The sequence below is a fragment of the Micropterus salmoides genome, unplaced genomic scaffold, assembly GCF_014851395.1.
Source record: "Micropterus salmoides isolate LMB-PRFRI ecotype aquatic unplaced genomic scaffold, ASM1485139v1 Ms_hic_scaffold_16, whole genome shotgun sequence".
Classification (NCBI taxonomy): Eukaryota; Metazoa; Chordata; class Actinopteri; order Centrarchiformes; family Centrarchidae; genus Micropterus; species Micropterus salmoides.
Genome location: NW_024040707.1, coordinates 10,445,171 through 10,460,597, shown reverse-complemented (window position 1 = coordinate 10,460,597; position 15,427 = coordinate 10,445,171). Strand labels below are relative to the sequence as shown.

At 39.1% G+C, this 15,427-nt stretch overlaps 1 protein-coding gene across 1 annotated transcript; it reads right to left on the bottom strand.

Annotated features, from left to right (window-relative positions):
• Positions 1–8,495: 8,495 nt before the first annotated feature.
• On the bottom strand, positions 8,496–14,994 carry LOC119905239 (N-fatty-acyl-amino acid synthase/hydrolase PM20D1.2-like). The gene is made up of 13 exons (XM_038722033.1): positions 14,726–14,994; positions 14,538–14,624; positions 13,416–13,651; positions 13,216–13,302; positions 13,005–13,138; positions 12,685–12,804; positions 12,457–12,532; positions 11,848–11,909; positions 11,688–11,766; positions 11,530–11,601; positions 11,275–11,440; positions 11,081–11,180; positions 8,496–10,285 (listed from the first exon to the last, which is right to left on the bottom strand). Exons 1-13 carry the CDS (start codon positions 14,937–14,939, stop codon positions 10,156–10,158), a joined length of 1,563 nt encoding a protein of 520 aa, XP_038577961.1. The 5' UTR covers positions 14,940–14,994; the 3' UTR covers positions 8,496–10,155.
• Between the last annotated feature and the right edge of the window lie 433 nt (positions 14,995–15,427).

Here is a 15,427-nt window from a genome sequence, read left to right as displayed (position 1 = left end):
ATTTGGTAAAAAAAAAAAACAATTTGGCATTTATGCCAATATGTTTATATTTAATATTGTTGTCATCAAGAAAGTTGACAAGTAGTTAATTAATGATGTTGCAGAATATTTTTCCCAGGTTACTGGATACACATATTCCTCTGAAGTTATTTGGTTCATATTTATCTCCAGATTTATGAATTGGGGTTATTAAATGTTTGTTCCAGATGTCTGGAAAAGTTCCAATTGCTAGAATAGTATACTTGAATAGTTTTAGTATAGCCAATCTGATTTTATGGTCGGAGTATTTGATCATTTCGTTGAGGATTCCGTCAATACCACAAGCCTTCTTTCCTTTCAGGGACTAGATGACTTCTATTAATTCGTGTTCTGCAATCGTGTCATGTGACACTGCTCAGCCGATCAAATCTGTGCATTCCGATGCTTGCGAGTTGAGTCCGCGAGATTCACCAGAGACGTTTTGGAAACACAAGAATTTAGGGGACGATTTCCGATTTCCTGAATGATAACGCAAGTTAGTCGATATCATGTTCCGGACCTTTGCTTCGGGAAATTTTCTTTGAATCTTTGAATTCCATTTTGTGAATATCTTGTACTGATCATCATTTGTTTTTTACATTACTGTACAAGTATTTGCATCTTGGATTGCCAATTCATCCTGCTGGGTTTTGTTTAGGTTGTTCCATTTCTCCCAGAACTGGTTGGACTCCTCCACAGGATTCCTCCACTCTAACTTACGCAATACATACCCATTATAAACCCAGAAAAGAGCTAAAAAAACCATAAAACTTTGACAGCGACCGTGAACAAACCATAAAATATATCAAAACGCTGAATACATCATTAATAGATTAACTTCTTGTGTCCAATTTACAGTTTAATCAAGTCTGTAACACCCAATATTTTTTTTAAAACTGCATTAATGTACGATAAAATAATTGTCGGCGTTAATTAATGAATGTGTTAACGCGATAATAATACATTAACATGATGAATCCCAGGAAACTCATGGTTTCAGCATGAAACTCACATTTCTCAGCTTTAACGTAGAGCTTGTTTTCCAGCAACCTCTGGAGGACCTGGCGCACATGAGAGACATGCTCGGAGAGGTTCTGGGAGAAGATGAGAATATCGTCTTAAGTAAACAAAAGCAACTCGATTAATGAAGTTACGGAGGACATAGTTTACCAGAGCCTGGAATACAGCGGGGGCATCGGTAAGTCCAAAAGGCATTACCAGATATTTATAGTGTTCAAGAGGGGTGATGAAAGCCGTCTTCCATTCATCTCCTTCCTTGATCCTGATGAGTTTCTGGTATCCAGTTTAGGGGAAATGACGGCATCCTGTAGGAACTCAAATTGCAAAGTTTAACAGCGGTAGGGGATATTTATTCTTAATGGTGATGTCAATAAGTACCTGGTAATCAATGCAAAGGCGAAGAGAACCATCCTTGTTATCAACAAAAAAAACGCCGGCACCCAAGGGAGAAGAGGAATGACGAATGAGGCAAGTAGCCAAAGAATCAGCAATGTACTTCTCCAAGGCCCCTGTCTTTCAGGACTTGACAGACTGTACAGACGGCTAGTAAGAAGAGAAGCACCAGGGAGCAGATCTATATCACATTTGTAGGGCATGTGAAGGGGCAGAGAAAGAGCTAAGTCCTTACTAAATAATGGTCTTCCTGGGGAATGGATGAAAGAGCTGGTGGAGGAGGCTTAGATGGAACACTAGTGCCCTCTGCTGGTGACAATGCAGAATGCATACAGGTGGAGTGGCAAGAGGCCTCCAGCCAGTAACTTTACCAGCAGACCAGTCAATCTGGGGATTATGTAATTTTAGCCAAGTATAGCCCAAAACAAGAGGGATGTCAGGGGAGGTGATGATATTGAACTGGATGGTCTCTCTATGATTCCCTGACAGTATAATATGTATTGGAGCAGAACAGTGAATAAAAAGTGCAGGGGTCTGCCATCTAAAGCATTGGCCTTTAACAGGGACTTAGGGGGCTGAAGTGGGATACCAATGCAGGAGGCAAGCTCTTAATCAAGAAAGCTAGCATCTGCTCCAGTGTCCACCAATGCTACAAGGGAGATGCTTAATTGATGGTAACAGAGAGCGGCTGGGATTAACAATCTAACAGGTGATGGGGCTGGAGAAACTGTCTGACTCACCAACTACGCCCTGTGGCTCTCACCTAGGGCTGGACAATAAAACAATAACAATAATTATTGCAATATTATTTTTTTCAATAACAATAAAACAAATGTTCAATAAATATTCAATAAATGTTAGATCTTATTCACTTGAATCAAACATGAATTAGGACTTCTTCTTTTTTATTAAGATGTTTATATTTGTTTAGGAAAAAGAACTGAAAAAATCTTTTACTTAATTTTACTGATGCATATTTGTTGACAAAGATTCTATCATAATTGTTTTGAATGTTCTACCTCAGATTTGAGAAGTGATCCACTGTTTGGCATCAAGTGTTTGTTCTGATCGTAAAGAAGTGTTTAAACCATAATAAACCATCAGCTTTCTTCAACTTTCACTCAGGAGCAAAAATCAGCCTTTAAACTCGAAAGAAAGAAAGAATGGTTTGATTCTTTTTGTGATAATTATCAATATCGAAAGATACAAAGCTTTTTATCGCGATAACAGTTTTGGTCACACTGTCCAGCCCTACTCTCACCCACATTCTGATGAAGTGCTTAGAGTTCTTCAGCACATAAAGAACAACATCCCAGCCAGCCTGGACCTTCACCACTTTGCTTTCAGAAGCCCTTTTTATTTAGGCTCTGGTTCGGTATTCTTTTATTGTCTCCGCAGTGTAGCCATAGACTGTATAGCGGACTAGAAAAAGGGCCTGCCCTATGCTGCCTCTGATTGGCTGTTAGGTTGAGGCATTAAGGTCCATTTATATGCAAAAGGCTACGCACGTAGCCATGCATTTATACTGCAATTACACCCACAAACGCTAGTCGGCAGTAACGCTACAGCGTCCACTGTGTTGATTTTTGCCGGGTGAGCAGGCTAACGTCCGGTTTAGCCCTCCACTAGTGATGGCAAGTTCGACTCTTTTGAAAGACTCGAATCTTCAAATCTCGTTCATTCAAATGAACTAATCCTTTTTTGAGTCATTTCGTTCATTTGAACTAGGCTGGTTATTGTGGCTCTGCAGCCCTCTAGTGGGCGATTAAAAAACACCGGCGTTCTCAAACACGGAAGGCTGCCTGGCTTGCTTTAATTGACAGTATAATGTATGAATGTATGTATGAAGTATAATGCACAAATTCACCTCTTGATCACTCTCTATCATCATTATATACACCCCCTTGGGCCCACAACCAAATTCAAACCATGTTAAAACCACAGAAATATGTTGTCTATATGCAATTCACTACTCCGGCTAAATCCTTCCATTTTCACAATCTTTCCTGAATATACAACCAGACCAGCCATATAAAGGCTTATGTATAAAATTACTATCATTATCTCTAAAGTGCTCATTCATACAGTAGCCTAACGTCCCTATCCATGAGTAAAATATTAATCAGATTTGCGTATATAGAAGTAATAAGCTTGATACACTATATGAATAAACACACTCTTATTAAAATTCAACCAATTTAATAATAATCTGGATCAAGCCACCAAGTTCTTAAAGAAGTCCAGCACAGAGAGAGCACCAAAGAAATATTAACACATTATATAAATGCATCAGTTTGGCAGGTCTGGACGCAGAATGGACCACATCAGGTCCTGATTCTGCAGACAGAGAAACACACATGAGCACATCGCTCTTAAACACTGCAGGTTGTTCACCAGTTCACGAGCTGTGAAACAACAGCACGGCTCTGTTGGTAAATAAAAAGGAAAAGTTACGTTGCGTTCTCTGGCGGACCTGGATCAGCTGTTAGCTGTTTACAGGGCTAACGCTAACGCTGCTATCTGACTGTGTTTTAATGTTTTAATGACCGGGTCCATTTGTTTTGGATAGGAGACGACCTTGGAAGTAATTCGGCTCCCGGTAGAACTCTGTCAGGGCTCTGAAGTGGACCCAGAACAACTCTCATCAGCTGTTAGCTGTAAACACTAGCAGGACTAAAGTTACTGCGGCTGTTATAACTATAACTTAGCACAACATCACCTGCTCCACAGTAGGAGCTGTCACGTGACAAATGAACGACTCAAACCTAGAGACCCACAGTTGCTATGAGTCGTGAACTGATCAGTTCTGTTTCCTGTGCTGCCTGCTTACCACAGCCCTGTAGCCGAGCTGTCACGTGACAAATGAACGACTCAAACAGACCCACAGTCGTGAACTAATCAATTCTGTTTCCTGTGCTGACAGAGCCCATGCAGCTGCTGTGTGACGAGTGAACGTAAGAGTCAAAGATTCTTCACGCATGCGTGAAAATTAACAAATTACTCACTGAGACTACCCGTTCCTCCCAAGTCATACACACAATTAGGTCTTATGAACGACACAATGCTACCCTCTACTAATGGGAATGAGGGTAAAATTGTATATGTGCAGCTGGTATAGCCGTTTCAAATGTTATCGACCAAGTGGATCACATTCTGATAGTAAAACGAGTTGGCGTAGGCTACGGGGCTATGCCGTCGCCTTACGTGCACCTCTTCCTTTTTTTATTTATTTATTATCTTTATTTCATCTCTAACACACTTTAAAAGCAAGACAAAAATGTATAAAATGACAAAATATAACATGACATAACTAAAGAACAAATGTATTATAGAAAAATATTTAAATCTTTACATATTTTAACTGTTTTGACTGCTTTTTCATTCTTTAAACCAAATATTAATGTAATGTTTAATTTCTATCTGTCACTAACATTATATCATTTTTAACCCAGCTATTAAAAAATAAAGTTTTATTTTTAAATCTGATATTTTTTTATCTGATATACTTTATTATTCCAAATTAAACATTTATGGGGTGAAAAGTTATGTTTATAAATAATTAACCTGGATAATAATGCTTGTTTATGATAACTGGAACAGGAATCTTATGTCAAAATTGCATTGCAGGAGGAATTCAATACCACCTAGTTTTTCAAAAATAAATTCTGGAATAATGTACCATAGTTTATCCTTTCCTTGGATGTAATGTTTAATCCACTGTGTCATAATGCAAAAACTTGAGGACTCAAAGGCAGACTCGGGAACAGTTCGAAGGGGTAACAAAAGGGTTTTATTGATAGGTCCAACAGGGCAGAATGGAGAACACGGAGGAGGGGAGTTAGTCCAGGCAAGATAGGTGCAGAACAGGGTGTGGCGTTCAGCAGGATTCCCGGAGGTAGTGTGATCCTGGGCACAGAGAAAAACAGGTTAGTCCAGGGAGAGACAGAAATTACAGGGAATCTTACAGGAGCAGATAGTTGGCCTTGACGCATGTACCACATGTAGTTAACTGACAATCTGGCGAAGAATGTGAGGAGGACTGGGTTGACATACTACAGAAGCTTGATTAGTGGAATGAGAGCCAGGTGCGCTGCTGGAGCCAGGGAGTGTAGCCACGCCCAGACAGACACAGACAGAAAACACAGGTAAGGGGGGAACAAAAGAACACAAGGTAGTGGGGAGATTCTGTAGCACCACAACAACTTGACCTTGAATATAGTGTTGGATGTATGAAAACCGAATACATTTAGACCCCCTTCGCAATATGTGTTGCATAAAACCTTCTTTTTTAAATAATAGGGTTTATTTCTCCAGACAAAATTGAAAAGCAACGTGTCAATCTGTTTGACTAGTACTGGTGGGACATCTAGGACCATTGCTGTATAGACCAGCCTTGATAGTCCTTCACTTTTAGATAACAATACACATCCATTTAATGACAGATATCCAATTGACTATCAAATTTGTTTTTTACTTTTTCAATCAATGGATTGAAATTCAAATGCACCCGTCTTTCTTGATTTTTGCATATTTTAATACCCAGATATGATACAATATCTTTTATAGGGATACCACATGTCAACCAAATAATGTCCTTTATTTTTTAAGGCAAAAAGCTCACATTTTTTTATATTTAAAGTTAGACCTGATACCAAAGAGAATACATTCTTCATTCTGTAAAAAAATTGTTGTATAAACTGGTTGTAATCAACTAAGTCTAAAATTAGACGAATATTATTACTTATATGCCTTCCACACATAAAACCAGATTGAATCATCAATGATTGTATTGAGGCATAAACACAATCTCTGAGCAAATATTAGAGCAAATAATTTGGCATCATTGTTTATTAAGGTTATAGGCCTCCAATTTTCAATCATCAATAAGTCTTTATCTGGCATAGGTATTAAGGAAATTAGCCCTTGAGACAAGGTTGGAGGTAGCTTCCCAACCTCAATTGCTTCCTTAAATACAATTAAAATAAATTCTGCAAGGTTATCTTGAAACACTTTATAGAACTCACTTGTTAGTCCGTCATTTCCAGAGGATTTATTATCTTTTAACTTAACTATATTACTTTTTATTTCTTCTAAAGTTATATTCTGGTCACACATCTTATTGGATTCCTCGTCTATTGATTTTGCACTATCCCTTATGGAAGAGAAGAAAGACGTATCATTATTATCACTCCCTTTGGTATATAATTTTTTATGTCTTCAATGGAGTTCCAGTCTCCTCCCATAGTTAATTTTGCCTTAGGAAAGGATCTTAGGAATGTTGAAATTTCCTCTTCAAACTCTTGGAAAAGACTTCTATTCCTAGAGCTAATATTTGTGGCATAAATATTACCTAAAATGAAAATAATGTCATTGAGCTCTACAACTAACAATAACCATCTGCCAAAAAGAAGAGCTTTACTCTTCAGGATTCTACCCTTAAAGTTTCCTATCATTATGGCAACACTTGCAGACCTATTGCTACCATAAGACATCCAAATATTATCACCCCATTGGTTCTTCCAGAAATTATAATCAGAATTTGAAGCATGTGTTTCTTGTAAAAAAATGAAAATCAGCTTTAAATTTCTTACAAAATAAAAAAAACAGCCTTTCTTTTCAACAAGTCTGATACCCCGCACATTGAATGAACATATTGATAAAGAAATATCTACTGGTAAAGATAATTCTTACTCTCAACAGTAAATAGAAAGCGGAGAACATTGTCAACACGTGTCAACAAAGTGTCCATAACTATACCTGTCCATATTCACGCTGCTCATAAGTGATGGTTTAGTATTCAATGTTCAGCTTTATGAGGTTGCAATATTGTTCTGCGACATCTTTAAGACCGCAGCTCTTTCCCATCAATTATCGCTTTGGCTCCGATAAAGAAAGCTTTTTTTCCTTCTTTGCGTGCCGCCTCAATTTGGGGCCACAACCTGTTGCGAGATTCTTTGTCTTTTGTCGTCAGATCTTCACCAAACTGCAAATTCCTGGACAGGAGAGACAGGGATCCCTTTGCATTTTTCCATACCAGTTCTTTGATCTGGAGATGAATCTTGTTATCACTGGTCGAATTTTGTCACCGTTCTTTCTTCCAACTCTTGCTTCCTCTAACCCACTCTTGCTGACATCAACATGGAAGCAAAGACTGTCACCAATCTCTGGAACGATGGCACGACAGATATCGATCATACGCTGATTGTCATCTTCACCTTCCTGTTCCTGTAATCCATAGAGCCTCAGGTTCCATCTTCTCTGATAGCGCTCAGCCTGATTCACCTTGGCTTCAAGCCCGGCGATCCTCGTCTTCACTGTTGTGACATCTGCTTTCATATCTTGGAGCTCTTTGAATAGAAACTCCAAATTTTATTTCAAGGTGTTAATACTTTCTGAATTTTGTCTGATCAACTTTTCCAGATCATCCGCTTTCTTTTCTAGACCGTCAGCTCTTTCATTTATTTTTTCCACCAGCAGCCTTACGATGTTGTCTTGCATTTCGGCAAGTGTTGGCTCAGATTTACCTTTCTTAGGAGCAGGAGAACTCGGAGAGTCAGGAATCGGCACATGTTCAGGACTTTCTTGGGATGCATAAAAATGCATATCTACAGTGGTTACTTCCATTTCCGGACCAAAAGGGATAGTTTGTTTTGTCCTTTCCCAAGTTTCTTCCTCTTTTTTCAGACATTGTCGTGTTCTCCTTTGCATCCGTGAAAACAAATACTAGGCAAGCTAGCTAGCTAGTCCAAAATAGCGTTAGCCAAAAGTATCTCCGGCCATAAATAAAAAAACAGTGGCTCTTGTATTTTCAGTTTTTACGCAGTATTACATTACTGTTTGTGGTCAGGAGATAAGCAAAGTACTGTTAACAGGTGTGACAATCAAAAAAAATTCTTCAGCTACGAGTGAAGCTGTCAAGAGCCGCTGCCATCTTTCACGGATATGGTACCTACAGATGGCTACGGTAGAAACATGACGACAAAATACAGCAACCTCCACAGCAGGGGGTGCCCGCGGTTATGTAGATATAAATGTCTCATTCTAAGGTAATAAAAACACAACAGTTCATTATGTAAGGGGTTTATACACCACTGAAAACATAGTTATGGATCTTATATTGCATTTCTGTCAATATTACACACTGGACCTTTTAATTTATTACAATTACATTTATCAATACTACTTATAGCCATTTGATTATAAATACCTCTGAACTATCATGTTCCTGTATCCATGCAACTTTCTAGAACCGGAGAGAAAGAACATTGATATCGAGGAACGATATCTTCCAGTGGTCTACAATTAGTAAACTACTTGTTCTAAATGGCACACTGCCATCAACAATAAGGACTGCCTGACCTGCAGCCTGTCCTCCCCTCTTGTGTCTCTGCAGAGGGCCTCCACTCCAAGCACACACACGCACACGCACACACAGAGAGAGCGAAGTCAGCCATCAGATCAGTGAAGATTACTCAAGTTGACGACAACTATGCTCGTTATTGTAACTACATGCAATAAAACCTTCTTGAGTATAAAGCCAATACTTCTATCAATTCACCAATTTAATAAGCATAAACATGTAGGAAGCAATATTTTTATCTGCCCAGTCTCTCATTCACTGCAGCTGTGGTTTACACAAACAGTGCTAGCTCGACTAATAACTAATTATTTGTGTAGCTTTGTTTGCCACATAAATTAAAATCTGGCACATAGTTATAAACTCAGCTTCTGGCTGATTTAGGAAAAAGGCCATTAGAGATTAACCGTTCCTAACTTGTGATAGGAAAAATTATTACACAAGCATACTAACTTTCTCTTATGCTGTCCCAACATTCACTTTCAATTTACACCCAGCTGATAAAAACTGTCAAACCATAAACAAAAACAGTTAAAGCATGGACAGATGAGCTCTACAGGTTGATTTCAGTTCAGCATTCAACACAATCCCACCCCATGACTGGCAATCTTAGTACTCTGGGCTTGAGTACAACACTCTACAAGTGCAAATTGGACTTCCTCACAAACAGACCCCAGACAGTTCTGTTTGGTGGTCAAACCTCATCTACTCTCGTGCTAAACAACACTGGAGCCCCCCAGGGCTGTATGCTCAGCTCCCTCCTGTTCATGCTGTACACCCATAACTGCAACCCCTGACATGGAAAGTTCTTAGAAGGAAACCATCAATCTTGCAGAGTAGCGCATAGAAAACAGCCTACTGCTAAACATCTACAAAACCAAGGAGCTGAAAAAGGAGGCAGCCCCTGTCTACCTTAGTGGACCTGTGGTGGAGTTGGTGAATAGTTTAAGGTTCCTGGGAATCAGCATCACAGAGAACTTGGTTGAGAGAGAGACAGAGAGAGAGAGAAGTAGAGAGAGCGCAATGCAATATCAATATTATACCATCATGATTTTAAAATCAGAAATAATCACAGCAGTCTGCCACAAAATCCTATTTGCAAATGCAAAGGAGCTCCACATAGTTATACACCAATCATTTTGTCATTACAAGGTCAACACTGCATGTCATCAAACAACAGTGAAGACAGAGAATAGAGAGTTGTTTACTATTAACCTAATTTTACATGGCAATGGAAAATTTGTTTAAATTAAGAGACTATACAACAAGTCAATGTCCTATTGGGTGCTGTTGAAATTATTCAGACTAACAATAGCACAGGCCTTTAAATTATGTTTGATTGACTTTGAACCCATACTGTCTATTCCTTAGAGTTCGTGGACAGGACTGTGAGGCTCAGGGAGCTTCTGAATGTCACTGTTTTGAATCAGAGTGAAGTAAAAGACAACAAGTTCCTCGTAGTTCTTTTTGGAAATCCTTTCATTGATGCCATGGAATCTAGGAAAGAAAAAAAATGTTTACTTTGTGGTATCTAAGAAGACATTGTTTCCTTCCTTAGATTCCCTCTTACTGTTTTTGCAGCATAATGCAATTTGGGCAAAAGGTTGATTCTATTGTCACATTCCATGGAAAACGTTCCCTTGGAGGGCAAAAAAGATGTTATTTTCTGCTGCCCGCCAACCAGGAAGCAAGTGATACACTGTTACTATGAGTTTTTTTACTTTTGCGTTGCCAAAATGCTGGATGGTAGCCTACTTGTACTTTCTGATGCACAAATCGAGGAAGAGACAAGCCTGAGTTGTGTCAGGTGAGGGATTCCCCACAAGGTAAACATAAACATTACCGCAGTTGAGCGGCGGCAGGGACCTGCTGCTTTTTAACGATAGAAATGCGGCAGCGGATGCTGTAACATGGATGCAAAGTGCCCAACACAGTTTGTGTTCATATCTTTCTTTTTCTTAAGTTGAGAGGTGATCCAAATAAATGTAACTGCTTTTGCTGTTGTGTTTGTCTGTTGTTTTGCCCTCCAGGTACAGCGAATGTCACGTGACTGAAAACTATGAATACATAAAACTCTTCTTACTATATTTGTTCAAGAAGAGCTTTAAGTTTGAACAATACGTAACTAGGTCACACTGGGATCAGAAGTTTTGAAAGGCGTGACCAATAACAGAAAGCTCTCTTTTGTTCAAGAAGTTGCTCTCTCGTTCTAACCAGATATTACTGTGTACAAGCAGTTTATTAGAATGATGATTACTATTTTTATTCAGTGTTAAACATAGATAGACTTACCTCTGAGCATCACCTGGTTTAAACCACACAGGGGCAAAGCGATAAATATCATTGGTTAGGTCTCTGAAGTGTCGACTGTCTGTGTTCCCAATACAGATACCTGCACATTCAAATGTTATTTCAACACACTTGCGGAAAATTTTGACTTTAATAACCACATTTTTACAATACAGTTAAATCCATATGGATTCTACCTGGAGCAACCGTAACTGTTGGAAAGATTTCCAACACACTTTTCTTAATGACCTGGAAGCCAAAGGACTTTTCATCAGCAGAGCTGACAGGCAGAGGGTCAAATCCATTAAGAAGCTCTATCTTCACACGTTGGTCCCCTACTGTAGACTGGATGAGTTCCAAGACCTAGGAAAGCACACATCTTATTCAAGTCAGAATATTAATGAGGAGATGTCAGGAATTCTCAGAAAGGAGAAACAAATGTCTGGCTCTACCTCTTGTAATGACTGTGCTGAGTGGATTCGTAGATTTACGTAAGCTTCAGCGAGGGAAGGGATGACATTGACCTACAGGGAGGGAAAGAATTTAAGATTTTTCTAATGAAATCTAATTTCCTGTGAATTACCTTTGTTTTCATAATTAGCAACTCTACCTTCACTCCTGCATTAAACATGGTGACTGCTGTAGTTGTCCTTACAAAAGCATTAGTATCTGGTTTTCTTTCAAGTATCCTGCAACATAAAACATAGTTATTTTTTGTAATCGACACGATCAGAAGAAAACATGCCAAATTAATTTTAGGATATAATTACCTGCCAAGGAGTGAGGAGAACAGCCACAAATTCGACATTATGAACCTCATTGGGAGCCTGAACTGAAGTCAAAGAATGGGTAATTGAGTAAAAACAAGGAGAGATCTAACATGGGACTAGTTGTGGTGAGTAGGGATGTGGGAGCCATGCAAGTCACTGAATTTTTCACAACACAGTCCTGTAAATGTTCCATAATAAAAGGGAATGAAGGGATTCTGTCCAGTGAAATGCTAGAGGGCTTCTAATTTGAAACAGATACAGGAAGTGTTAAACTTTAAAAGCATAATGCAGTAACAAAATTTAACAGGGGAGACTAACTCACCTGAAGAAACTGCCCAACAGCCATAAGGTCTTGACAGCCATGTTTTTACTAACAGTGGAACGTTGTACTCAGGTGGACAGTTTACTCGCCTCAACCCAGTTGATGGAAGCACACCAAATTGGCATTTTATTTGTTGCAACATTTCTAACTTTGATTTAAAATTTCCTTGATTGTTGGCGATTATGCAAAATGGTCGAGGTCAGTTCAAATAATCACAGTCAGGAGATTATGTAATAATTGCAATGGGCTTAGTAATGAGTACTGGACAAGTAGTTGGTTCCTCTTACCTTATGGGCCAGGTGCTCAAAGATTCCACGTTCAGGCCCATGACCAAATAATCTCGGCATGGGGTTCTCCTCTAGTCTGAGGAAATCAGAGTCAAATTTGGCTTTTTGTTGATAAAAATGTAGAATGTAGTTAAACATATAGTACAACATGAACACAGACACTACCAGAATTTATCATAGGGAAATTAAACAAGCTAAAAATCTAAATTTGAGAAAAATGTTCCTCACCTTTTGACTGCTGCAGCCAATATCCCAATGGTGGTCTCACTGGGAGGCATTGAGGAATGACCAGGGACCATAGATACACTAAGCTTTACCGTGGCAGAACCCTTTTCACTTATCCCAATTCTACAAAAAACACACACACAGAATTTACAACAAATTTCGATCAATCACGTGTATTTTTTTACATAATTTAACGGAGACATGCATTTTTATGCTATGCTTGTGAGTTCTGTCATGTGATGACCAAACTATTTACTTTTTACCATGCTATAGCTGCAAACTAAAAATGCTGAACTATAAACTAGAACATGGCAGGTACTCACAGAGCAGCAGGTCCTTCAAGACCACTGATGACTCCATCAAGTACAGCCAGGCCCTCGTCCAGGACAAATGATAGCTGCACACCACGCTGCTTCAGTACACGCACAATGCTCACTGCCCCATTGTAACCACCGACCTTTAAAAATAAATAGTGGACATTCAAATATGATATTTTACATCGTATTATTTTTTAAAAAGTATAAGCTAAAGTACCTCTTCATCATGACCAAGACTAACGTAAAATCCTCTGCGTGGAGCATAACCTTTTATCAGCAAGTACTCCAGTGCCTGAAGTATTCCCTGGAAGAAATAAAGCATATCATTTAGCCTGGTTGGCACATGAAAGGTAAATAAGTAAATAACTCAACTCTGTTTAACAGCAAGATCACACAAAATATCGCTTGTTCTCTCACCATTACAGGGCTCTTGTCATCTATGGTCCCTCTACCATAGATGAAGCCATCTATCTCTTTGGCAGAAAATGGTGGGGCCTCCCAGCCATCGGACTCTGAGGCAGGTACTACATCGATGTGGGCCAGCAGCAGGTATGGCACCAGGTCAGGCTGTGATCCTTGCACCCAAAACAGGTGGCTGTAGTTGGCCACCAATTCATGATGAACCAAGCTCGAAGAGAAAACTGTTGGGAAGGCTGACACAGGAAGAAGAGTACAAGTTTAAAGGGGGACCTGCCAATTTTACACATTCTCTCTAGCATCAGTTTTCTTTACCACAAAGCCTGTGTCAGCCTGTGTGTTAATCTGTCTCCTGTGGGTCCCTAAGACATTATAAAAAAACAATACTAAATTGCCCCCTTTAATTCTTCTTTAGAGAACAGACAAAGTGAACAATATATTGATCGACAAAATAAGTGGCAGAGTCATAGATAAAGAAAATAACTCTTATGCCATATTGCATATATTGCACCAATGCATATATTTGTGCTTTGGCGCACTGCTTATTAAATATATCACTTGGTTTGGAATATATAACAAACATGTCAGGTTTATACAGAAACCTGTATTAACGTTTAAGACGTCTGCTGACACCTGTAGAGAAATACAACTTTGATTGTAAATTGTACAAAACTTCTTTTAAAAATATGATGGCACGGCCCGGTGTCGTGATAAGGTAAGTTAGTGACCCCTGAAGTGTTTCAAGTCGACCATATCTTTGGTGAAATCGAGTCCACATCATAGACTGCAACTAAAGACGACTGAACGCATGCGCGCTCCCGCGGCCGGGGGTACACTTCCGATCAGGGGTAAATCCTTTGGCACGACACCTGTCACATCTGCGTAACGTTAGCACTCTATACACAATTAGCATCTGAAATAAATGTTACGTTAACATACACTGTTAAACGTTAACTTAGGGATAGTTAGCTTGAACTGCTCGGCGAATTCATGCCGTGTCACATTCTGGGGCCATTGTACAGTAAACTACATGGTAAACAAACTCGTGACTAACGTTAGGTAACGTTAGCTTATATAACGTTATAACATATATCAGTGTACCATATCTTTAACCAGCTTTACCTTTTCGGAGGAGCGTGTCAAATTCAAGCAGCGCCGTCAGGTTGCTCTCCGTCTCCGAGAATGACACCGTAGGGATCCGGATAGCCTCTCGATGAATTAATAGTTAACAAACAGTCTGTAAATCATTGGTGACTTCTCCACAATTATTTCAGCTAATTTCAGTTTAACCACTACCAAGCGAAAATTACCTTTAAAATGTGTAAGAAGCTCCTCTCTCTGATGGCGGTCTATGACAAGCGAGATGTTATTCGTCTTTTCCCAATGGGCGAGTTGATGATTTACATCCAGTGAAAGAGTCCTTATAGATGCTATAGTAAATAACAGCAGGACTGTAATAACGAAGCTACTAAACATTATTTTTAAAAACTTGAATATTTTGAACTTTGGCCCTGAGTCTGTCATTGTTGCTTGTTGTGACAGCGGAACTTGTTCACTGTGAGCAGACTGAATTAGATTAGCTCGAGACTGTGAAAAGTGGGCCACCTGCTGGCCTGTAAGCAAACAGTCACACATACTGTACGAATGAATAAATTAATGTTATCGAGAAGTTTGATCTACTGTACGTTCAAAATGGAACAAAATCAGCATTTTTAAATTTTACTCAAGAAATTTTTAGCAGATCATCATGTGTGTGGTGAAGGGTTGAGGGAAGAAGTACACGTATATGCTCGAATGTTTTACTTAGTGTATGTTTTGTGTGTTTTACATTTGTAATTTTAAAAGCCCTTCCGGGGATGGGCATTGGAAATCGGCAGTAAATGCTGTGATGCATTGCACTAGAATTTTTTTGTTCAATTCTCTATATTTATAGCATCTGAAAGCACCTTCTTCATGACATTTAGTAAAAGTGGATTTTACTATATTAAAGATCCTACTGATTTGTCAGATAC